Source organism: Vipera berus (assembly GCF_964194415.1).
Source record: "Vipera berus genome assembly, chromosome: 6".
NCBI classification, from domain to species: domain Eukaryota; kingdom Metazoa; phylum Chordata; class Lepidosauria; order Squamata; family Viperidae; genus Vipera; species Vipera berus.
The window spans coordinates 8,531,646-8,557,887 of NC_138208.1; the positions used below are offsets into that span (position 1 = coordinate 8,531,646).

Here is a 26,242-nt window from a genome sequence, read left to right on the forward strand (position 1 = left end):
TTCCTCTCTCTCCCTCTCTCTTTTCCTCTCTCTCCCTCCCTCCTTCTTTTCCTCTCCTTTCCTCTCTCCCCCCTCCCTCTCTCTCTTCCTCTCTCCCTCCTTCCCTCTCTGTCCCTCTCTCTTCCTCTCTTTTCCTTTCTCTCCCTCCCTCCCTCGCTCTCTCCCTCCCTCTCTCTTTCCCTCTGTCTCATCTTTGTGGATGAACCAAGTAGAATTCCTACGTTAGGACAATCTTTGACATATCCATGTGTGTTTCTCCGCAGGTGGTGCATCATGATCCTTGTCGCGGTGGGGCAGGACAGTGGAACAGCCTATTCAGATTTAAACACCTGGCAACTGGCAACTATTTGGCTGCTGAAGTAAGGAATACTGTTACTAGAATACACGAGAAAGATCAGTGGGGGTGGTTTAGGCAAGACAAGCATAAACTTCTTTTTCATCAGAGATTTCATGGGTGTTGGTGAGGTGCCATGGAAGGAGGGAATTGCCTTGTTGTTGTTTGTTGTTGTTTAGTCGCTAAGTTGTGTCCGACTCTTCCTGAGCTTTGAGCTTCAACTTCCGTATCTGTTGTTGTCCTGCTGCAAATTCTCCTGATCTTTTGAAAGAGCGATCAGTGGTTAAAAAAAAAAGAACTAAATTAGATGCATTGGTGTGTACGTCTCACCTTTTGTTGCATTGCTCTCCTTCAGTGTCTAACAGGAAAAACAACACCTTAACATGATTACGTATGGGATATATAGCAATTTCTTTGAGACAAGAAAGACCCCCCAAAAGGAAAGAGCAGTTTGTTTTTCTCTGAAGATGACAAATTATAGCAGAACAGGAAAAAAAAATACAGATAATATCAGACTTTACAGGAAAAGCTGTGCATGAGGCCGGAGACAGAAGCTTGAGGGTATAAGGAGATGTAATCGTAGAAAGAAAAGAACGCACACATTAAAACCAAAGCCGCTTTATCTCACTTCATGCATTGTTGTGACCCGTAGAATATTTTGTGAAATCAATACAGTGTGCATTTTAACCCTACGAGATTGATAAGATTTGAGCATTTTAAACTCTGCCTTCGTTCTAGACCAGAGCATTTTTCCTTCTCCTTTTAACATATCCGGCTAATCCAATTTCAGTTCTTCCAAACTTCCAGGGAAAATAAAAAGACAATTAAAAACCTCTCCTTTTTTTTAAAAAAAAAATTCCACCACTGTAATAAATTCCAGAAATCAATTCACCTGATGAATTAGTTCATCGTGGCCAGACACAGAGCAGTTGTGTTAGTTGACTTTAGAAGTTGCTCCCAAAAATATGTTTGGTGTGTTGGAATGGATTTGATTTTGCAAGGAAAAGAAAGGAACTGCTTAGACGAGTGTGGTCTCCTTGTTTCTTACGTCAAGCTCTTTTCACAACTTTCTTTTGCCGCAGACTTTATTCTTGCAACTCGGCTTTCTGGATGTGAGTTGGATTAGAAGAAAAATAGCGTAGGAGAACTAAATGTGGTTGTACGCCCTTTGATGTTAAAATTAGCTTATTTCCTTCTTGGAAAGCTGATTTGATAAGCAAATATTGTCGACAACTTTATCCACAAACATGGAAGGACACTTTGATTCCCACAATGGATGAGTGGCTGCTAAAGTGGATGGAGTTAGTGGCTAAATTGACCGGTGGGTGTTTTTTTTTTTGATTAAAGAAAGAAAAAAAAGTATAAATACTTTTGTTTCTACTTGGAAACCGCTTCTGGACTTTGCGCTTGATTTGTGGGGGGGAAAGAATGAAACTTTGATTTTGGGCTTTCCCCGTTCGATAGATTGGCTGATATAGAAATGGCTGGTTTATACTTGGTGGAGCAGTGGGCTAATGCCTCCTTAAGTAACACCAGCTGCCTGCAATTAGTGCAGGTTCGAGTCCCACCAGGCTCAAGGTTGACTCAGCCTTCCATCCTTCCGAGGTAGGTAAAATGAGGACCCAGATTGTTGGGGGCAATTAAGCTGACTTTGTAATAATGCCGCTTGGGGTGTGTGTGTGAAAGCCCTAATAAGCAGGCATATACATAGAATGAAGGCTACTGCTAAGCTTGTAAGCCGCCCTGAGTCTTCGAAGAAGGGCGGGCTATAAATGGAATTAAAATAAAAATAAATAAAAAATAAAATACTATTATGTAAAAGTAACAAGTTTGGCGGGTCGAATCCTGAGCGCCGCGTAGCAGAGTGAGCGCCTGTTACTCGTCCCAGCTTCTGCCAACCTAGCAGTTCGAAAGGACGCAAAAATGCAAGTAGAAAAATAGGGACCGCTACGGTGGGAAGGTAACAGCGTTCCGTGCACCTTTGGCGTCTAGTCATGCCGGCCACATGACCACGGAGACGTCCTCGGACAAGCGCTGGCTCTTCGGCTTTGAAACGGAGATGAGCACCGGCCCCTAGAGTTGGAAAACGACTAGCACGCATGTGCGGGGGAACCTTTACCTTTACCTTTTAACAAGTTGAAGGTTGATGTTATTGTTTTATTCTACTGCACCAGGGAATCGGAAGTCAATGCCTTTTCGTTTTTTTCTCCCTTCTTTTCTACACTTCTCCTTTCCCCTTTCTCTCCCTTTTCTTTCCTACTATTTGCTTTTGTATTTTTGTGTTTTATATTATAAACTAATAAAAACGGTAACGTGGATAAAAAAAATAAGTAAATATTCTTGCCAATGTTACGTATGGATTGCTCTTTTTCCTACAAAAATTGAATGTGCCAGCCATACTGTTATGGCCCTATTCATAATGGGAACATTTAGTTTCTTTCTTTGTACCTCTTTGTGGCATATGACCTGAAATTCTTTTCAACCTCTAAGATCTTTGATCCGGGACACCCATTTGAATTCCCAATTAACCCTGAAAAGGTTTGGGTCATCTTGGGTCAGACATGGCGTCTGAGTCTATGTTCTGTACCAGCCTGCTACCGGCCCTGCAGAAAAGGCAGGGACAACCCCTTTTACAAGAAGGCAAGAGGCTGGAATTACGTCTGCCAAATTTATAGCTACAAAAACAAACAAGACACGAACCAAGAAACAGGAGCTTTAAGAAACAGGAACTATCCAAGCGGTTGCCTTCAGCAAACCAGCCCTCCCACACATTCCCCTTATATAGAGTTCAGGGCGTGGCTTCTCTCTGCCTCTTTCCGAGGAGCCCCATTGCCTTCCTCTGTTTACTCCTGATTGACTGCCTCCTGCGTCAGGCGTCCTTGAACAGGGCCAGCTGTGGGTCATCTTCATCCACGCTGTCAGGCTCACACAGCTGGGTCTCCGTGGTGACCAAGTGGGAGAGGCCTGGCTGAGGGCTCTCATCAGCAAGCTCTTCAACACCCCCCTCCTCCTCTGAGTCGTCCGACCCAACTGCCGAACCCACAGGCTGACCCTGAATCACAACAGTCTAATTTCCTTTGCAGCATTGCTAGGAGGAAAAAATTGAACCTTGAAAGTAATCCTGAATTGTTTGAAAGAAGAACGGGATAAAAATGCTTACGTCAACCACCATATTCATCCAGGGATCCAGTATAATGAGTGAATCATGAATGTAATCTTTGAATCCACTTTCCATGTCTGCTCCTCTGTCAGTTTATCCACAGAAGTGAGGAATATCCCAGAATGTATGAGTAGGAAGGTGTCAGGTGCGAAAGACCAAGTTCACACGTGAAAGTTCAATTAAAATAATGATGATGATGATAACTTTATTGTCACTTTGAATGTACACCAATTGGCATACATCAAAATGAAATTTCGTTGCATACAGCTCTCAAAGGGTCACCACCTCCGATATATACTCCTTGTTCGGGGCCCGCTCAAATTTCACATTGTCCATTTTAGTCTCTAGGGAGTGAACGATGGCAAACAGGACAAATGGAAATGGGGCTCCATGTGGATTAGCCCTCAAATTCGCTTGTATTCTGACAACCTCGCCTTCTTTCCTTTTTCTGATCCTGACTCTTCCACCTTTTCCTTAAAGAGGCCTTGCTTCTTTTCGCCCCTGGAGCACGCTGCTGCCGCCACCACCAACTCCTCCAAAAGCCTCTCTCTCTTCCTCTGGGCCTGCCGACAGCCTCATCCAGTTCCTTCGCTCCATAAGCTCCAGGTCCTCTTCTCCTCTGCCTCCTCTGGAAACAGCCCTGATTTGAAATAGAATCCATCACTGGGCCAGCAGTCAGATCTTGCTGCTGGTAGAACAAATTCAAACAGTGCCAATGACTTTTAACGGTCTCACCAACAGTTCCAAAACAACTAGAAACTTGCCATGCCAGCAAAGATTGTCGGTTGTATGTTGATTGTTACCTTAGTTCCACCATGTTGCTCAAACACATTTAAATCTTCCTGATCATGTGGCCTATAGCCCTTACTATCCTTCCCAAAACTATTTGCCTTCAAGAGCCAATGCAGCCGCAGCCATTCCAGGCGCCGCCATCTTAGATACTGAGTTATTGCTAGAAGCCTATGGCCATGAATCTTGTCAAGTGATGGTTCGCACTTGCTTGGAGTTAGATAAGGGTCAATGGCATTCAAGGAGAGTTTGATTTAATTTGCTTGTGGCTATGTAGAGATTCTAGGCTGTTCCCTCTTTTGACTCTGCCCGACTCTGCCATTTCTTCTCCTACAGAATAGGTTCTTAATAGACCATCTTGCTCAACTTGTTTAATTCAGGAATCTAATAAACTTATCTGGTCATCTAACCCCTGTTTGGGAGCCTTCAGTTAGAAGGACTCCATTGCTATTTTAATTAGATGGTTTCAATGCTTATTGCCAGGGAACTCCTTCTAATTTTCAGCATGAATATCCTTCCTTTGCATTTCAACATGTTGGTCTTGTCAACCCTAAAGAGCTTATCTGGGTGTAACAAATGTTGTTGGTTGGTGAGGTTGAGGAAATTTGTGGGAAGGAAACTGCTGCCGCTAAATTTCCCCTTTGCTCATCTTTTTCGTAGCAATGTCCAGCATTTTCTTATTGCTGGAAAGAACGAAATCGCGGTACACCGTCCTAAACAAATTGGATTTTCACAGGGGGCGATGTTGATGAAATTGAACATGGTTAGCTTAATCGATGCAGAGCTCTTTGTATTATGCTGATGCCTTTCTGAAGAAAAGAAATGCAAGGATGTGTTAATTCTTGTGCCCATCACAGCTTCTTGCTTATTTTTTAACCTGTGGCCGACTCAGTAAAAGGAAACTGGAAAATGTGAACGTAAAATGTGCCTTCTCATTTTTTTTCCTTCACCGTATTAGTTAGGACAGCGATGGCGCACCTTTTAGAGACCGAGTGCCCAAACTGCAACCCAAAACCCACTTATGTATTGCTGGATGCTGAGTGGGTGTGGCCCATTGGGTGGGTGTGGCCCATTGGGTGGGCATGGCTATGGTGGTCATGGCAGACTGTGTGGGACTAAAAAGTTCAATCAACCAATTCCGACTTTGCAAGATCTTTTTTTCCCCGCGAGAAGTTGAAATTGATTGATTGATTGAACCCTTTTTCTTTTTGCACACAGCGGCCAAGGCCTAAAGAGGAAAGGTTTTATAAAACCCAGCTAAAGGCCTAGGACTGGGGCAACGGCGCGCGTGCCCACAGAGAGGGCTCTGCGTGCCACCTGTGGCACGCGTGCCATAGGTTTGCCACCATGGAGTTAGGATCTTAGGAGAAGTTCAGATTCAACTAATTACGTGCCTACACACGTAATAACTGTTTATTGATTGATTGGTTACATTTGTATGCAGGGGGTTGGACTAGAAGACCTCCAATGTCCCTTCTTCCAACTGTTATTCCGCTTCTATGCCATCCATCTCACCAAAGGTGATCCTAGGCTTGCAAACATTTATTTATTATTTAAATTTATATACCTCCCTATTTCCGTAGGACTCAGGGCGGTTTACAGGGAAAATTAAAATACATAACATACAAATTAAAATCAGTTAAAACTATGATTAAATTACAGTCCCTGAAGTTAAACTAAAACCCAATTAAATTAAATTAGTTAAAACCCCTCAGTCTGGGCCAAACAGCTCAAAGAACCAGGTGTTCAAGTCCCGGCAAAATGAGCGAAGGTCGGGGGCAGTCCTGAGTTCCGTGGGAAGTTGGTTCCATAGGGCCGGCGTGCCCACAGAGAACGCCCTTCCCCTGGGAGTAACCCGCTGGCATTCCTTAACCGGCGGTACCCTGAGAAGGCCCTCCCTGTGGGAGCGCACAGGACGATGGGAAGTTGATGCCGGCAGCAGGTGTTCCCTGAGATAATCCGGACCCAAGCCATTTAGAGCTTTATAGTTTATTACCAGCACCTTGAATCTCACCTGGAGGGCAACCGGAAGCCAATGCAGCTCATGGAGAAGAGGTGATTAAAATAAAGAGGTTGATTAAAATAAAACTATAAAGCCTTAAAACAAAACGTAAAGAGCTTAAATTTAAAATGCAATTAAAATACAACTGTAGAAGATGACCAGGCTTAGGCTGAGGGCGGGGTCTAATGGATCATTAGTTTGCAGTCTTGACTTAAGAGACTGCAAACTGACCTTGAAGTTTGTTGACTCTTATCTGGCACCAATTCACCTCGAACGTCAATTCTTCCGATATCGGTAGCATGTAATAAACTTGTCGTACTTTTGAACTCCTGGCTTTTTGCACTGTACATAAAATAAGCCAGATGGAGAGGCAGGGAGAAAAGTATGCATAGAATAGGAGTACAGGTAAAGGTAAAGGTTCCCCCACACATGCGTGCTAGTCGTTTCCGACTCTAGGGGCCGGTGCTCATCTCCGTTTCAAAGCCGAAGAGCCAGCGCTTGTCCGAGGACGTCTCCGTGGTCATGTGGCCGGCATGACTAGACGCCAAAGGCTCACGGAACGCTATTACCTTCCCACCGTAGTGGTCCCTATTTTTCTACTTGTATTTTTACGTGCTTTCGAACTGCTAGGTTGGCAGAAGCTGGGACAAGTAACAGGCGCTCACTCTGTTATGCGGCGCTCGGGATTCGACCCGCCAAACTGCCGACCTCCTGATCGACAAGCTCAGCGTCCTAACCCACTGAGCCACCGCGTCCCGGCTAGGAGTACAGGTAGTCCTTGACTTATGACCACAATGGAGCCTGACCTTTCTGTTGTTAAGTGAGAAAAACATTTTTAAGTGAGTTTTGCCCCATCTTACGACCTTCCTTGCCACAGTTGTTAAGTAACAACTGCAATTGTTCAGGGAGTAACATTACTGTGAAGTGAATCCCTGTTGATCATGGGGAGGCTACAAAGGTCGCAACTGTGAAAAATATGATAAGATAGATAAGATAACCGTTATTGTCATTTTTTTTTACTGTGGGCACAAACGACACACATCAAAACTGAAATTTAGTTGCCCACTCCCAAAGCGAACACATACATGACACACACCTAAACATACTATATACAACATATACACACTATCTACAGTACAACATATGTTTAGACCTACACGCCTACATATACATAAAGTGGTCATAAGTCACTTTTTTTAGTGCCGTTGTAACTTTGAATGGTCACTAAACGGACTGTTGTAAGTTGAAGGCTGCCTGTATTCTTTATTTGGCCAAGTGTGATTGGACACCCAAGGAATTTGTCTCCAGTGCAGAAACTCTCAGTGTACATACAAACCACAAAGTGGTAAGCCATAGATCATAAATCGTAAGACACAATCATAAATCATAAGATACAAACAAGTGATAAATCTTAAAATACCAATAGGGGAAGGTAGTAAGATAGGTGAGAAGGTGAGAAAGAAGAGAAAGAGAAGAGGAGATGGATAATAGCAATGCAGCCTAAAGGTAAAGGTAAAGGTTCCCCCGCACATGCGTGCTAGTCGTTTCCAACTCTAGGAGCCGGTGCTCATCTCCGTTTCAAAGCCGAAGAGCCAGCGTTTGTCCGAGGACGTCTCTGTGGTCATGTGGCCGGCATGACTAGACGCCAAAGGCGCACGGAACGCTGTTACCTTCCCACCGTCGTGGTCCCTATTTTTCTACTTGCATTTTTACACGCTTTCGAACTGCTAGGTTGGCAGAAGCTGGGACGAGTAACAGGTGCTCACTCTGCTACGCGGCACTCGGGATTCGACCTGCCAAACTGCCGTCCTTCTGATCGACAAGCTCAGCGTCCTAACCCACTGAGCCACCGCGTCCCTTTTACCTTTAATGCAGCCTACTAATGAGTTAATATCTTTAGGCCTAAGATGGTGCTATAGGAATTAGGTGTTTAGCAGAGTGATGGCACAGGGGAAAAAAACCTTTGGTTGTGTCTAGTTGTTTTAGCCCAGAGTGGAGATGGGGTGTTGTCTACTCCATTAGCCACCCCCAAAGTGCCACCCTCCCCATTGGGATATTCCAAAAACTGGAATGCAAAATGCAGGTAGCTTCTCTGCAGCCGCTGGGCCTTCAATAAATCATTTGGAAAGAGAAATGGGACTTGTTTTCCTTTGGATTTGCAGATTTGCACATGAAAGAGTAGATTAGGGCAGGGATTATCAACAGCGTCACACATCACACACTGCCATTGTTTGCTTTTATTCTGATTAAAGGCTCTCGCAGAATACACAGAACAAACCAGGGAAAAACTGGACTTTCTACCTGTAATTTGTCGCCCTGTCGTGTTTGGGGAATTTTTACGGGGTGGGGGTGGGGGAGACAATTTGGAGTTTGGAGATTAAGTTGAGGAAATGTCTTCCTTGACGTGTCCGTCTTTGTTTGTTTTTTTTTGGCATGGGATCATAGCTCCTCTCTCTTTCAGTAAGCCCTTGATGTAGATTGTAGAGGTAGCAAAGTGTTTTCTTTGCTGGGTTACACAGTTTTCCCTGCCAAGAACAACAGTCTGCTTTCAGCTTTGAACGTGTCACCAAATTAAGCCTTCCTGAGTAAGGAAATGTCAAAACTGTCTCCTATCTCTGAGTGGGTTACGTAAGCCATTAATCTTCAGGACTTTTTTTTGCAAGAAGAGGTTGGCTGGAAGCAACAGAGAAGGATGGGAAAGGTCGGTGAGGAACGCAGAAGAATGCTGGCAGCTTGGGTTCAGACTTTGAAAAAAAAAAAAAAGGACAATCGCAAAATGATATCTTACGCATTGCTGAGGTCCTTCCAGACTGTTCATTTGGCCACAGGGATTCTTTCTTGGGTGGATTGTGTGTTTTGCCTCATGCCATCATTCTGCTGAACGCTTAAATTTCCATAGCTCTGTCTTATGTCTCAGTATATTAGCCATGTAGTATGGCTATATTGCTTTTATCCTTCCCATCTGTTCCACTACCCTCTCTTATTGGTATCATTATTACGATTATTATCCTTTGTTATTATGATTATTGTTATTTTGTTGTTTTGCATATTCTATTCTATTCTATTCTATTCTATTCTATTCTATTCTATTCTATTCTGTTCTGTTCTGTTCTGTTCTGTTCTATTCTGTTCTGTTCTGTTCTGTTCTATTCTATATTCTGTTCTGTTCATTATTCTATTCTATTCTATTCTATTCTATTCTATTCTATTCTATTCTATTCTATTCTATTCTATTCTGTTCTGTTCTGTTCTGTTCTGTTCTGTTCTGTTCATTATTCTATTCTATTCTATTCTATTCTATTCTATTCTATTCTATTCTATTCTATTCTATTCTATTCTATTTTCTTTTCTATTCTATTCCTATTCTATTCTATTCTATTCTGTTCTGTTCTGTTCTGTTCATTATTCTATTCTATTCTATATTCTGATCTGTTCATTATTCTATTCTATGCTATTCTATTCTATTCTATATTCTATATTCTATATTCTATATTCTATATTCTATATTCTATTCTATTCTATTTTCTATTCTATTCTATTCTATTCTATTCTATTCTATTCTGTTCTGTTCTGTTCTGTTCTGTTCATTATTCTATTCTATTCTATATTCTGTTCTGTTCATTATTCTATTCTATTCTATTCTATTTTCTGTTCTGTTCATTATTCTATTCTATGCTATTCTATTCTATTCTATTCTATTCTATTCTATTCTATTCTATTCTATTCTATTCTATTCTATTCTGTTCTGTTCTGTTCTGTTCTGTTCTGTTCTGTTCTGTTCCTATTCTGTTCTATTCTGTTCTATTCTATTCTATTCTATTCTATTCTATTCTATTCTATTCTATTCTATTCTGTTCTATTCTATTCTATTCTATTCTGGAAGCATTGAACTGGAAAAAATTTCTCTGCAAATAGGTATGGTTCCAATCAGCATATTGATCGCAGTGTCCTTGGGGCACAAAAGTGTTTGGGCTCTGTTATTTTATGTGGAAAAAACTCCAGCCTGTTAAGTGAGCCTCGAAGCAGCGCAGCGCTAAACGCTGCAACAGCCGTGGAGGAAAAAAACAACCCCACATTTTTCACTGGAATGTTGGAAACCATCGAGGCCCGTAGGTAATAAAACCATCAGATACGATGCAACTTTGAAGCTGCCAAAGCTAATTTGAAGCAGACAATTTTCCAGACAAAATGTTGAGTCTGGAAAAAATGCTCCGGGGGTCTTTTTCTGCCTCTTGCTTAGATCGCATCTTTGAAGAACGCACGCAAGGTGTGCTCTGAATGGGCGTCCACTTCACCAGCTTTCAAAGCTGTTGGAAAGTACGGCAGCTCAGCTGCTAAGTAGCACACGGTGCAAGCACCCTATAGCACTTGTCTAGAACAGAGTTCCCCAACGTTTCCAGGTTTGCAGAGTCGTGGGGATGGGGGTGGGGGGATCAAATGGGGGATTCAGATTCACTTAACAAAGGTGTGACTAGCTTAACAACTGCAGTGATTCATTTCAACCACTGTGGCAGGAAAGGTCATAAAGTGGGCCAAAAACTCACTTGACAAATGTCTCACTTTGCAACAGAGGTTTTGGGCTCAATTCAAGGTTGACTCAGCCTTCCATCCTTCCCAGGTAGGTAAAATGAGGACCCAGATTGTTGGGGGCAATAAGCTGACTTTGTAATGCTGCCGCTTGGGGTGTGTGTGAAAGCCCTAATAAGCAGGCATATACATAGAATGAAGGCTACTGCTAAGCTTGTAAGCCGCCCTGAGTCTTCGGAGAAGGGCGGGATATAAATGTAATAAAAAAAAAATTGTGGTCGTAAGTCAAGGACCGTCTGTATTCAGGACATCCCTAGAGATGCATTTCTTTTGACAAGTTTTTTAACTCCAAAGGGAGCTGAATATTAATTTTGTGTTTGGAACGTTTGACCTCGTTTTTTTGTTTTTTTTTAACAAATTTTTATTAGTTGCCTTGTGTGTCCTTTTTGAGCAGGAAAGCAGACTGTACATTGAATCAGTAGGCAAATAAAATAATCACAAACCCCATTTTGGCAGGCCCTATTGTCCCCCAGCCTTGCCAAAAACACGGGCCCAAGGTAGCCTTGCAGCTGTAGGATTCCCATGACAAAAAGTTTATCTCAAATTTTTATTTATCCTTAGGATAAAGATCTCCCCGAAATGAATGGCGATTTTATTGACTGTACTCAGTTGAAGGATATTCTTATTTGCTTTTCTGGAAACACAGCATCACTAGCCTGATTAGGGGTATTTTTTTAAAAAAAAAACATGTTTTATTCGATAAAATGAAGACATTAGGAGCCAAGGTTATATGTGAGGGGGGTTTTTTCTTGTTGTTCTGAAGCATCTCTCTCTCTCTCTCTCATTCTCTCTCTCTTTCTCTCTCTCTCTCTCACACACACACACACACAGATAAAATTAATTTGAATAAATGAAAAGTGTGCCACCAGGTGGCAGTGTGTATGCATTGCATAATTTATCTGGCACAATGTCTATCTTTATAGGTGGCTGAGAATGAAAGAGCGAAGAGACAAAATGTATCATTAAAAGAAATAATCACTTAGAGTTTAATTTCATTCTAGTTTTTGTTGGAAATGGCTTTTCAGTTTAACCTGGCATTAAAAACATGCACAAAACCAAATTCCTTCCTTCCTTCCTCTCTCTTTTCCTTCCTTCCTTCCTTCCTTCCTTCCTTCCTTCCTTCCTTCCTTCCTTCCTTCCTTCCTTCCTTCCTTCCTTCCTTCCTTCCTTCCTCCTCCCTTTCCCTTTCTCTCCTTCCTTACCTCCCTTCCTCTTTTTCTTCTTTTCCTCCCTTCCTTCTTTCCTCTCTCGTTTCCTTCCTCCCTCCCCTCCCTTTCCCTCCCTCCCTCTTTTCCTTCCTTCCTTCCTTCCTTCCTTCCTTCCCTCCCTCCCTCCTTCTATCCATCCGTCCGTCCATCTATCGTTCCGTACGAAAGTCCACTCACATCGCAGGATTATTGTGGGAAAACACAAGGCAAGATCATTATGTTTGGTGCCTCAAGTTATACGAAATGAGTGGGGGATATAAGTATAACTGCCTGAAATTGCTGGCAGTGGTGTGGTGTGAACATTTATTTTTATTTATTTTATGATTAGGCCCTTCCCTATTAATGAATTAATAGGGAAGGGCCTAATCATAATTCTTTAAAAAATGCCCGAATACAGCTCTTGTGATACTCATGGAAGCCGAAGAACTTGATAAAGAAGAACCTCAAGTGTAATGTATGAACGGGCTAGAGAGGCGTGCACGGGAACACACGTTGATGATCATCCTAAACTAACTTGAAGCACATTTGCATCAAAAGGCTGAAGACACCCGAGAACTCATGGACAGAGGGAAGCAGAGGGTAGAGGTGCTTCACAAAGCATGTTAGTGGGAGTGAAAGAAGGGTCCTTGAAGCACCAAAGCAGCTGCATCTTTGGGGAAGCTCCACACGGCTCCTTGAAGATCTTCAGCTGTCTCTGTCCACTGCATGACCTCTGAGAGGATCAGTGAAGCACTTTTGAAATCCTTGTAGAGCAGGGGTGTCAAACTCAATTTCATTGAGGGCCGCATCAGCATTGCGGTTACCCTCAGGGGGCCGGGTGGGTGTGGCCCGGGTGGGCGTGGCCTACTGTGTGGGCGTGGCTAAAGTGCATATGGCCTACTGGGTGGGCATGGCCAGCTCTACATCGTTCACATCAAGGGTGCCTGTGGGGGCCTGGGCAGGAGTGGGACAGATCTGAGGATCTCTGGCAGGAGGAGGGTCTCTGGGCCAGGGCCAAGGCAGTGGGGGCCGTTCCCTCACTGTTTCCAGGATGGCTTTGCGGGCCGCATGAAACCACGGGCCGGATCCGGCCCCCGGGCCTTGTGTTTGACATGTCTGTTGTAGAGGATGCTGCTAGCTTGACACCTTCAAAAGGAGGGCTTTGCTTCTTCTGAATGCTTATCGCAAGGCCACTGATTAGAAGCACATGGTACCTTATCACCTGTTGGTCCCCAACTTTCAGGTTTAACGTTTTTTGTAGGTTGAAGGAACCTTAGTAAGAAAAAAAAAAACCTGGGAAAATTTCTACCGATAGAAGAGAATATTTATACTCATAGTTGAGTTGTGGGGTCCTTGGTGCTCTCTGAAGTGGGTGATTTTCTCGCAGACCTTTCATTACCCAACTAGGTAACATCAGCAGTGCCAGAAGGGAGTGTGGGGTTAGCTCTCATTTTATATGCTAGTGGCTTGCCCTGTCAGTGTTGGTGGGAGTGCGTTTTTTCTTCTTGATGGTTCTTTGATTAGCTTATTATTTACTGCTAGCTTGTTTGTCTGAGTTGGTAGTTCCTTGATTTGGGAGTTTTTAACTTTTTGATTGTCTCTTTCCAATGATATGTAGATGTTGTTCATCTCTACATGCCTATTGATGGCTGATTTGTCTGAGTGCCAGGCTTCAGAGAATTTTCTAGCGTTTTTGGTTTAGCTTGGATAAGGAAGCACTAAGAACACTCTTAACCAATACTGACAAGGCAAGACACTAGTATATAAAATGAGAGACACCCCCCTCCCTTCTAGCACTGATGCCATTACCTAGTTGGGTAATGAAATGTCTGCAAGGAAACCACCCAGCTCAGAGAGCACCAAGGACCCAACGAATCTTATTCTAATTGGGCACATTTCTCTATGTTTTTGAATTCGAGTCTACGAACTCATTTTAACGCCAGCTGTTAAAAACCACTTCTAAAATGCTAATAAAAGTATTCTTTTGCAGCTTAATTCTCACTATCCAGATGGCTGCAATGGGGAAAAGATCCTGGTAAGTCCCAACTCCATTAAATAAAATGTGGTGAAATATTTCCCTGTACAATCTTCTGATATTTGAATGTTGGAAAAAAAGGGCGCTTCTTTCGGGGGGGTCAACATTTTTTTTTTTGGCCACAAAACTAGAACGCTTATTTAAGCTATCCAACTCGGATCCGTTTCAGCATTTTGGGAGAGCAGCAGGTGTGAAAGCTTAGGGTTGAATTTGCAACAGTGCACCATCCTCAAGCGTTACACGGCATCTCAGCCACACTCTCAGGCATGCCCCTTCCAAGCATCTTTCAGGAAGAGCTTGGTGGACAAAAGGACTTCCTTAATTAACAATTCAGTTTGTACCGATAGAAGAGAATATTTGTAACTCAGAGATTTGAACTGTGGGGTCCTGGGTGCTCTCTGAGCTTGGTAGTTTTCTTGCAGACGTTTCATGACTCAACTTGGTAACATCATCAGTGCTAGAAGGGAATGGGGTTGGTGGAGAGGAGGAGGACAACAACTATGGGGTCCTTGGTGCCCTCTGAGCTTGGTGGCTTTCTTGCAGATGTTTCATTACCAAGCTAGGCAACATCATCAGTGCTAGAAGGGAGTGGGGTTGGTGGAGAGGAGGAGGAGGAGGAGGAGGAAGAGGAGGAGGACCACGACTATGGGGTCCTTGGTGCCCTCTGAGCTTGGTGGCTTTCTTGCAGATGTTTCATTACCAAGCTAGGCAACATCATCAGTGCTAGAAGGGAGTGGGGTTGGTGGAGAGGAGGAAGAGGAGGAGGAGGAGGAGGACAACGACTATGGGGTATAACTGGGGTATAACTGCAAGAAAACAACCAGGCTCAGAGAGCACCATGGATTTCAATTTGTGTCATCTAAGGGGCGTAGAGGTTCCCACCCCCTTTTCTTTTTGCTTTTTAATCGAAATTCAGCAGAAACTGGCTTGGTTGCAGAATGCAAGAAGCGGAGATGAATAAGAAAACATCCCCAGTCTTTTTGGTTGCTGGCACGCACCCGTGAAGGCATATGCATCACGTTGAGCGGGCATAAAATGAACTCATGTGCCATCTGGACACGTTCCTTATTTGGTGGCTCTACCCAGGTTGGGATCGATCCAGAAGCATCCAAATAGCTCCTTACAGGATGTTCTTCTCCTCCCTTTGTCCTTCTCTCCATCCTCTTTCCAACAAGCCCTTTATGCTCAACGACTCAGCGAAAACAGGATGACTCACAAATGAGTCAGCCTTAGGAAGGTCTTGCAAAAGAGCCTAGCAGTGCTCAAGTAATGTTCAGGAGCAAGGCGGGCACTTAATTTCTGCCATGGGGAAAGAGATCGGAGTGGGAGAGAGCAGGAACGATAGCTGGTTCTCAACTTACAGCAGCTCATTTAGTGACCTTTCAAAGTTACAACGGCCCTGGAAAAAGGGGCTTGCGACCCTTTTTCACACTTAACGACCGTGGATGCATCCCCGCGGTCACGTGATCAAAATCCAGACTCCAGGCCACCTATTTGTATTTATGATGGTGGCGTTATCCCAGGGTCACGTGATCCCCCTTTGTGACTTTCCAACTATCAGACTCAATGGGGGAAGCCTGATTTACTTTGTAACCGTGCTACTAACACAATGTCTGCAGGGATTCACTTAACCACTGTGGCAAGGAAGTTCGTAAAATGGGGCAAAATGCGCTTAACTAATGTCTCACTCAGCAACAGAGAGTGTGGGCTCAATTGTGATCGTAATTCGAGGACTGTCTGTATTCTAAATCTGTTGCCCCCTCCCCCCAGAGCCACTTGATCACATTATACAGCTTTCAGGTTGCAAAGCAAACTGGAGAATTCTGGGAGTTGAAGTCCACAGTTTTTTTAGGTTGCCAAAGTTGAGAAACCTTGAAGTAAAGCAATAAGCTTCTGCAGTGGATGCCAAAAGGAAAATAAATTTCCCACTGTTAAATCCTATTCAAAATGGTATATACCGTGTTTCCCTGAAAATAAGAATGGGTCTTATTTTTTTTGCCTACAAAAGAGGCAGCAGTTCTAATTTTGGGGGTAGGCCTTGCCTCATCTCCGGCACCGACAGCTCCAGCCAGCTGGTCCACTTTTTCTGGGGCCGAAGTTCTGCAGCTGCATTCGGGCCTGCATTTTGCAGTCAGGCCTTTCCAGGAGGCCTAAGCAGCTGAGTACCGAGCTACAGATTTAATCCATAGCTGGGTGCTCGGCTGCTGAGATCTTGCAGAATGAGCTACGGATTGAACCCATAGCTCGGTTCTTGGCTGCAGAGGCCTTCCAGAAAGCCTTGGGACTGAGAAATGCAGGCCTGGCTGCAGAAGAGGCCTCAGAAGGAGAGGTGGGCTGGCTGCAAGTGGGTGCGGGGCAGGTGGGGCAGCTCCACATCCCTACCCCCACTCTAGCTTGATTTTTAGGCATGCGCCTCGCCCAAAACTAGGGCTTATTTTTGGGATAGGGCTTATCTGAGGCCCACCCCCAAAAATCAAGCTAGGGCTTTTTGTTGGTGTAGGTCAGGGTTAGGCAACCTTGGCTCTTTTATGACTTGTGGACTTCAACTCCCAGAATTCCTCAGCCAGCATGGCTCAGCTTGGAAACCTCTCCCTTTTCCCTCAGCGTGGCTGGCTCAGGAATTCTGGGAGTTGAAGTCCACGAGTCATAAAGCGGCCTAGGCCTAGGCCAGGGGTAGGCAACCTTGGCTCTTTTATGACTCGTGGACTTCAACTCCCAGAATTCCTCAGCCAGCATGGCTCAGCTTGGAAATCTCTCCCTTTCCCCTCAGCATGGCTGGCTCAGGAATTCTGGGAGTTGAAGTCCACAAGTCATAAAAGACCCAAGGTTGCCTACCCCTGGTGTAGGTCTTACTTTTGGGGAAACACGGTGGGGACTCCTCAACGTACAGCAGTTCATTTAGTGACCATTCAAAGTTACAGTGGCCCTGAAAAAAAGGGACTTAACAACCATTTCCCCCACTTTGCCGCATCCCCACGGTCACGTGATCAAAATTCAGACGCTTGGCAACTGACTCATGGTTCTGACGGTCGCAGTGTCCCGGGGTCAGGTGATCCCCTTTTGTGACCATCTGACAAGCAAAAGTCAGTTGGGAAGCCAGATTCACTTCTCAACCGTGCGACTAACTTAACATCTGCGGTGATTCGCTTAGTGGTAAAATGGGGCAAAACTCACTTAACCAGTGTCTCGCTTAGCAACGGAAATGCTGGGCTCAGTTGTGGTTTTAAGTTGCGGACCACCTGTAGTGAGAGTTAACAGTCAGCTCCTAGACGAATCAAGTAATTCCCCCATTCCATCTCGGCAGAAAGATCACGAGCTTCTAGCGTCAAAGAAGAAACGGCAAGCGGGAGAGAAGATCATGTACACTCTGGTGTCTGTCCCTCATGGAAATGACATTGCCTCTCTATTTGAACTGGATGCCACCACTTTGCAAAGGGCGGACTGCCTGGTTCCAAGGTACTGTTGGAGACAGAAATGAAATGTTGTGTGGGTGTGTTTCCATCTCTCTGCCTGTCTGTCTCAGGTTCTTTCCAAACGGAATTCTATCTGAAAGTCAAGAAGCCAACTTGGGCTGGACCCAAGCTTTGGGTTATCCCTAGATGCATCTTTAGTACTGTAGGTTGGAGAGATGCAACTGTTCTATAAGATACCTACACCTTTTCTCCTTGGTGGATCTCGTTAGTGTTCGCACAGGACACTCCCAGGAAGTCCTGAAAGGATAGGCTGGGACGGAAAGTCAAAAAGCCATTCCAGAAGAAGGCAACCAAGCCATTTCTTATATAATGATCAAGAAAAACTTATGGATATGTCTATGAGGTCACCAGGAGCTGACCTCAAGTGGAAGAAGATTATTTTAGCTAGGTCCAGATTCCTTCGGAGAGAGTGGAGAATGTATGATCTGGTCCAAGGTTGAAAGCTCATTTCCTGTTTCCCCTGTTTTTTATTTATTTAGGAATTCATATGTACGGCTGAGGCATCTTTGCACCAACACGTGGGTGACCAGCACAAGTATCCCAATTGACAAAGATGAAGAAAGGCCTGTAATGTTAAAGGTAAACAGGAAGTTTGTTAAATCGGACTTTGTCTACAAAAAGGACTTTTTCAATCCTCTGAGGGACATGGGCGAATAAGAATTAAAAGATAGAGAGGTAGATAGATAGATAGATAGATAGATAGATAGATAGATAGATAGATAGATAGATGATAGATAGATAGATAGATAGATAGATAGATAGATAGATAGATAGATAGATAGATAGATATGGGATGGATGAAGGATGGATGATTGATAGATATAGATCTATAGATGATAGATTATTGCTAGATATAAATAGATATATAGATAGATTATTGATAGATAATACATGATACATGATAAATGATGATACATGATAAATAAATAAGTGATGATAGATGATGGGTGGATAGATAGATAGATAGATAGATAGATAGATAGATAGATAGGTAGATTGATAGATAGATAGATAGATAGATAGATAGATAGATAGATAGATAGATAGATAGATAGATAGATAGATAGATCTATTAAAGGTAAAGGTAAAGGTTCCCCCGCACATGCGTGCTAGTCGTTTCTGACTCTAGAGGCCGGTGCTCATCTCCGTTTCAAAGCCGAAGAGCCAGCACTTGTCCGAGGACGTCTCCGTGGTCATGTGGCCGGCATGACTAGACGCCAAAGGTGCACGGAACGCTGTTACCTTCCCACCGTAGTGGTCCCTATTTTTCTACTTGAATTTTTACATGCTTTCAAACTGCTAGGTTGGCAGAAGCTGGGACGAGTAACAGGCACTCACTCTGTTACGCGGCACTCGGGATTCGACCCGCCAAACTGCCGACCTTCTGATCGACCAGCTCAGCGTCCTAACCCACTGAGCCACTATGTCCCCCATAGATCTATAGATGAGAGATTATTGATAGATTACAGACACAAGATAAATAGATGATAGATAAAAATAGATGATGGATGCATGGTTAGATAGAGAAATAGAGAGATAGAGAAATAGATTGATGGGTAGATAGATGATAGATATATAGATATGGATGGATGAAAGATAGATATAGATCTATAGATGATAGATTATTGCTAGATATAAATAGATATATAGATAGATTATTGATAGATTACAGATACATGATAAATAGATGATAGATGATAAAGATAGATGATGAATAGATAGATGATATAGATCTATAGATGATAGATTATTGATAGATTACAGATACAAGATAAATAGATGATAGATAGATGATAGATATAGAAGATGGATGCATGGTGAGATAGAGAAATAGAGAGATAGAGAAATAGATTGATGGGTAGATAGATGATAGATATATAGATATATAGATATGGATGGATGAATGATAGATATAGATCTATAGATGATAGATTATTGCTAGATAATAATCTATAGATAGTCTATAGATAGATTATTGATAGATTACAGATACATGATAAATAGATGATAGATGATAAAGATAGATGATGGATAGATAGATGATATAGATCTATAGATGATAGATTATTGATAGATTACAGATACAAGATAAATAGATGATAGATAGGTGATAGATAAAGATAGATGATGGATGCATGGTGAGATAGAGAAATAGAGAGATAGAGAGATAGATTGATGATGGGTAGATAGTAGATAGATGATAGATAGATAGATAGATAGATAGATAGATAGATAGATAGATAGATTAGATAGATAGATAGATAGATGATAGTAGATGATAGAGATAGATGATTGATTGGAAGATGATAAATAGATGATAGATGATAAATAGATAATAGATTACAGATATATTGATGATGGATTATAGATAATGATAGATACAGATAGATAGGTGATGGATGGTAAAAGACAAATTGGTAGATATGGGATTGATTTATTATTGCTTTTTCCTCCTGATCCCTAGATTGGGACCTGCCAGACAAAAGAAGACAAAGAAGCCTTTGCCATCGTCTCTGTTCCTCTGTCGGAGGTCAGAGACTTGGACTTTGCAAATGATGCCAACAAGGTGTTAGCATCGATAGTCAAAAATTTGGAGAACGGCTCGGTAACTCAAAATGAAAGGAGGTGAACGGTCTTTCTTGCCTTTTCTGTTCAGTGTTTCCTGAATGGAATGTAATTATAAGGAAATAATTGCCTTATTATGTGTGGTGGTTTTTTTTTTGAATAACAGCTCTGTATAACCACACTAGCTGGCAACATCTGGCTAGTTTTAATCTGGGTTAGGAAGCTAAATGTGGATTGGAGAGGGGTTGGAGATGAAAAAGACTTCAGATTTGAGTCCAGATGTTTTGTAACAATCAGCTATGTTGGGATCTGTCATCATTTGAAGGTGTGGAGTTTAGGGGAGGTTGAACTTATGTGGAAATGAACGTTCTTGATTGTTGTTTCAAACTTATCTTAGGTTTGTCACTAAGCTCTTGGAGGATCTCATTTTCTTTGTGGCTGATGTGCAGAACAACGGCCAAGAGGTTTTGGATGTGGTGGTGATTAAACCCAATCGAGAGAGGCAGAAATTAATGAGGGAACAAAATATATTGGAACAGGTAGGTGGCTGACAAATGCAGTCCCTAAAATGAAGTGGAGAGATGCCGTGTAATCCTTTCCTTGGTGGTGCCCACTATCTTAAGGGATGGCTTTTAAAAAATAAAAATATAAAAAAAATGTTGTGACATGGGTTAGAAACTCTGAGTGTTGTGTTAGCACATCAAGAAGCAACAGATGGAAACTAGTCAAGGAGAGAAGCAACCTAGAACTAAGGAGAAACTTCCTGACAGTTAGAACAATTAACCAGTGGAACAACCTGCCTCCAGAAGTGGTGAATGCTCCAACACTGGAAGACACTGGACAGCCATTTGTCTGAAATGGTATAGGGTTTCCTGCCTGAGCAGGGGGTTGGACTAGATGACCTCCAAGGTCCCTTCCAACATTACTACTACTATTACTACTACTACTACTACTGCTGTCATCATCATCATCATCATCAAAGAGGCTCTAGACTGGAGAAACGTGTTTTGAGGAAATTGAACAACTGTATGATGTTTTTACCAGAAACAATCATTTACTTCCAATTTCCAGCAAAACCCACCCAATATCCACTTTTAACAGCCTCCCTAACATGCTTAACATCCGCCGCAAAAGAAGGTCATAAAATCAGGTGTGTGGGACCTGCTTTATGCCCCTCATGGCTTAGGTCAGCAGTTGTAGACTCACTTATGGCCATAACCTGAGGACTGTCTGTTCGTAGCGGTGGTAAAGAGCTGCCTTTGGTTTATGAATGCTTACCAGAAGATCTTTTATTTGCTTTCCTCAGTAGCATAACTTGGTGCGCATTTGTCTTATCTGTCACTGTTGTTTGGAAACAGATTTTTGGAATATTGAAAACCCCATTTAAAGAGAAAGCTGGCGAAGGAGCCATGTTGAGATTGGAAGACTTGGGAGACCAGAGATACGCCCCATACAAATACATGCTTAGACTTTGCTACAGAATCCTTCGTCATTCTCAACAGGACTACAGAAAAAATCAGGTGGGTCTTTTTCTACCGACAGAAGAGAAGATTTGCAGCTGAGGGTTGAAATGAAGGGTCCTTGGTGCTCTCTGAGCTTGGTTGTTTTCTTGCGGATGTTTCATTACCCAACTAGGTCACATCATCAGTGCTAGAAGGGAGTAGGGCGTATGGAGAGAGGAGGAGAGGGAGGAGGAGGAGGAGGACGATGACTGTGGGATCCTTGGTGTTCTTTGAGTTTGGTGGGTTTCTTTCAGACATTTTATTACCCCAACTTGGTAGCATCATTAGTGCTAGAAGGGAGTAGGGCTTATGGAGAGGAGGAGAGGAGGAGAAGAGGAAGGAGGAGGATGAGGATGAAAACTGTGGGATCCTTGATGTTCTCTGAGCTTGGTGGGTTTCTTGCAGATGTTTCATTACCCCAACTTGGTAGCATCATCAGTGCTAGAAGGGAGTAGGGCTTATGGAGAGGAAGAGAAGAGGAGGAGAGGAAGGAGGAGGAGGAGGATGAAAACTGTGGGATCCTTGATGTTCTCTGAGCTTGGTGGGTTTCTTGCAGATGTTTCATTACCCCAACTTGGTAGCATCATCAGTGCTAGAAGGGAGTGGGGTTTGCAGGGAAAAGGAGGAGAAGGAGGACTGTAGGATCCTTAGTGTTCTCTGAACTTGGTGGGTTTCTTGCAGATATTTCATGGCCCAACTAGGTAAGATCATCAGAAGGGGTTGGGGTTTGCAGAGAGGAGGAAGAGGAGGAGGATTGTGGAATCTTTGGTGCTCTCTGAGTTTGTTGGTTTTCTTGCAGACATTCCATGACCCAACTAGGTCACATCATCAGTGCTAGAAGGGAGTGTATGGTTTGCTCCCTTCTGATATACAGTTGTTTGCCCTAGGAAGTGTTGGTGGGAGACCGGTTTCCTGCTTGGTAGTTGTTTGACTACTAGGACATTGATTTCTGCTTGATTGTTTGTCTGGTGTTAATCCATGCTTATCTGGGTTTCTCTTCCTGCCGACTCCTTGGTGCTGAGCTTGGTTAACACCAAGGAGGGGAAATAATACGGAATAAATATGGAACATGGAGAAGTCGTGTGCAGTGTTCCTGTTTTCAAACCATTTAGCAGGTTGTTCTGGGGTTTTCTTCCAGGAATACATTGCTACCAATTTCTGCATCATGCAGTCTCAAATTGGCTATGATATCTTGGCAGAAGATACGATCACAGCTTTGTTGCACAACAACAGGAAGCTGCTGGAGAAACATATCACAGCTAAAGAAATCGAGACATTTGTGAATTTACTCAGGAGGAACCGAGAGCCAAGGTTTGAAGCCTCTCACAGAATTCATGTCATTGATTAACTTTTTATTTGTGAATATTTACTATAAAATTGTGGTGATGATTTGTAAAACTAGCATTTCTCTCTGTGTGTCTCTGTATGTCTTTCATCTATCTATCTATCTATCTATCTATCTATCTATCTATCTATCTATCTATCTATCTATCTATCTATCTAATCTATCTAATCTATCCATTCATCCATCTGTCCATCTCGCTGTCTAGCTATCATCTTTCATGAATGGATGAATTATCATAGTTGTATTTCTGTAAATTTCTTTGAATTTGCACAATTTGAAGCATCTTATCTTCTTGTCAACCTTGCCCCTTGCCAAGGTTCCTGGATTATCTCTCCGACCTGTGTGTTTCCAACACAGCTGCAATCCCCGTCACTCAGGAACTCATTTGTAAATACATGCTGAGTCCAGGAAATGCGGACATCCTCATTCAGACAAAGTAAGCCCACTGAGATCTACTTGTAACGGTTCTGCATGGCTTCTCTTAAGCCACGTGTTAATGCCAACCCTTGGTAGTGATAGTGTCCACCCTTGTTTTAAAGGCTGGTGTCCATGCAAATGGACAACCCTTTGAATTGCTCCTCCCTTTCCGACGATATGGAAGAAGAAGAGGTGTGGTTATATTGGATTGACAGTAACAAGGAGCCCCATGGAAAAGCCATCCGCCACCTGGCACAGGAAGCGAAGGAGGGCACCAAAACCGATTTAGAGGTCCTTACTTATTACAGGTAATTTTTCTCAAAAGGCAGAACAAAAACTGTAAAGGTAAAGGTATAGGTTCCCCCGCACATGCGTGCTAGTCGTTTCTGACTCTAGGGGCCGGTGCTCATCTCCGTTTCAAAGCCAGCGCTTGTCCGAGGACGTCTCCGTGGTCATGTGGCCGGCGTGACTAGACGCCAAAGGCACACGGAACGCTGTTACCTTCCCACCGTAGTGGTCCCTATTTTTCTACTTGCATTTTTACGTGCTTTCGAACTGCTAGGTTGGCAGAAGCTGGGACGAGTAACAGGCGCTCACTCTGTTACGCGGCACTCGGGATTCGACCCGCCAAACTGCCGACCATCTGGTCAACAAGCTCAGTGTCCTAACCCACTGAGCCACCGCGTCCCCTACAAAAACTGTAGGCGATCCTAAACAATTTTTCCTTCTTCTTTAGCTTTACTGACAATCCACGGCTTTCTTATCACACTAAAGCATTCTGAGACAAGTCAAGGTCGATACAATGATGAACGAAGCCTGTATTAGAAATTCGTTGGGGGAAAAAATATTATACCCCTTTGAGAAACTTGAAATGAAGCCAGTTCATCTCCAGCACAGCTCCATTAGCATGTCAGGAAAATTAAGGGGGGGGAAGGGGGGAGCGTCCAAATGAAGCTGGAAGTAGCCAAGTCCACATTTATAACATGCGCTTTGTTTAATGCAATATTTCGAGTATAAAGAGCCCTAGTGGTGCAGAGGTTAGAACGCAGGTTTGTAGGCTGACTCTGCCCACTGCCAGCAGTTCGATCCTGACTGGCTGAAGGTTGACTCAGCCTTCCATCCTTCCGAGGTCGATAAAATGAGAACCCAGATTTGTCGGGGGCAGGAGGCTGACTCTGTAAACTGCTTAGAGAGGGCTGTGAAGTGGTATATAAGTCTAAGTGCTATTACTGTTGCTCAGTGCTATAAAAACCAGCCGATTGTTGAAAGTCTCTTAGTTTGGTGTGAATTTAACTATTTCATTTCATGAAAGACCATGGAAGAACCTTGTTAAACCAAGTAGGATATGAATATTAAATGAATATTAAAAACAAAACAGGACTAATTCCTGATAATTTCATGGATAGCCTGAAATGAACGTTCCGGGACTGTTATTTTAGTATATATTGTTTTAAAGAGTTCTGATGTTTGATGTGATCAGGATTTAAAGAGGAGATTACAAGGAGATACATTTCGGATGTTCTGGCTTCTGATGGATAAATATGAGAAATGAATACAGGTAGTCCTCAACTAAGACTGTAAGTTGCAGTGGTTGTAAATTGGGTCACCCACCTGGCTCACCCAATTTTGTGACCTTTTTGGCGGCAGCTGTTGGAACAAACAGCAAACAGTCATAAGTTGAGGATTACCTGCAACATTTTGGATCTTCAGGGAGTGGAAATTTGGGCTCCTCTGGAAGGGAAAATTTCTGAGCTCTTTTCATGTGTGATCTGCAGATATTTTGCATTCCTCTTTCAAACTCAAATTCTTTTATTTGGTTAAATAAAGGCTGGAGTTTATATGCAGATCGGTACTCAATTCCCACGGTTCAACACCGCGGGTTTTACTTCTCGTTAAGCTTGGATTGGATTGCATGATAAATTCTGAAAACCAAAGAATTTTAAAACACTTCTGGAATTTGCGACAGGGATGCCTGTGTGCAGGTCACATATTGCGGGTCTGGTTTTAGAACCGAAAGGAAAGTTTGAACAAAAAAAAGGGAAGAAAATCATTCTGGCTAACATGCCATACTCGTCTGGCGGTTAGGCTGTTCCTTTAGCCACGGCGTTTTAGGGAAACCGAGGCAGACTGCAGATAACAGTTTTATCTTCTTATCTGAAGGTATCAATTGAACCTCTTTGCAAGGATGTGTTTGGATCGCCAATATTTGGCTATAAATCAGATTTCCACCCAGCTGTCCGTGGATTTGATCTTACGGTGCATGTCGGACGAAAGCCTACCTTATGAGCTGCGAGCATCGTTTTGCCGTTTAATGTTACATATGCACGTCGACAGAGATCCTCAAGAGACGGGAGTGCCTGTAAAGTACGCCAGGCTGTGGACTGAAATACCTACCAAGATTACTATCCATGAGTAAGTGCCTTTCTGAAAACAACAGATCCCCTCCATGATACAGGCGGTCCTCAGCTTACCGGAACGGCTGTTCCGAGTCACGACGGACTCGAAAAAAGTGACCCCCAAAGTTGTGACTGCCCACTGCAATCGCGTGATCACGACAGTCCAAGATCGTATCCATTCAATCCCCGAATCCTCTTAAGAAGGAAGATTTACCTTTCGTAAATTCTAAAAAAAGTTACCGGCGGGGTTCGACTTACAACAGTTCATTTAGTAACCGTTCAAAGTTGCAGTGGCACTGGAAAAAAAGTGACTTAGGATCATTTTTCACATTTAGGACCCTTGCAGCATCTTTGTGATCACGTGGTCAAAATTCGGATGCTTGGTATCTGGTTCATATTTATGATGTTGCAGTGTCCCGGGCTGATTCACTTCTGACAAGCAAAGTTAAT

At 43.1% G+C, this 26,242-nt stretch overlaps 1 protein-coding gene across 3 annotated transcripts in view; it reads left to right on the forward strand.

Annotated features, from left to right (window-relative positions):
• The window catches only part of ITPR2 (inositol 1,4,5-trisphosphate receptor type 2), a 182,328-nt gene that overhangs the window by 53,439 nt on the left and 102,647 nt on the right, over positions 1 to 26,242 (forward strand). For all 3 annotated transcript variants that reach the window (XM_081330822.1, XM_081330820.1, XM_081330821.1), the window contains exons 9-19: positions 264 to 359; positions 14,050 to 14,094; positions 17,399 to 17,550; positions 18,047 to 18,146; positions 20,032 to 20,192; positions 20,530 to 20,671; positions 21,491 to 21,652; positions 22,773 to 22,945; positions 23,296 to 23,415; positions 23,519 to 23,704; positions 25,557 to 25,808. In XM_081330822.1, coding sequence (XP_081186948.1) covers positions 264 to 359; positions 14,050 to 14,094; positions 17,399 to 17,550; positions 18,047 to 18,146; positions 20,032 to 20,192; positions 20,530 to 20,671; positions 21,491 to 21,652; positions 22,773 to 22,945; positions 23,296 to 23,415; positions 23,519 to 23,704; positions 25,557 to 25,808 — 1,589 coding nt within the window. The remainder of the gene's footprint in view (positions 1 to 263; positions 360 to 14,049; positions 14,095 to 17,398; positions 17,551 to 18,046; positions 18,147 to 20,031; positions 20,193 to 20,529; positions 20,672 to 21,490; positions 21,653 to 22,772; positions 22,946 to 23,295; positions 23,416 to 23,518; positions 23,705 to 25,556; positions 25,809 to 26,242) is intronic.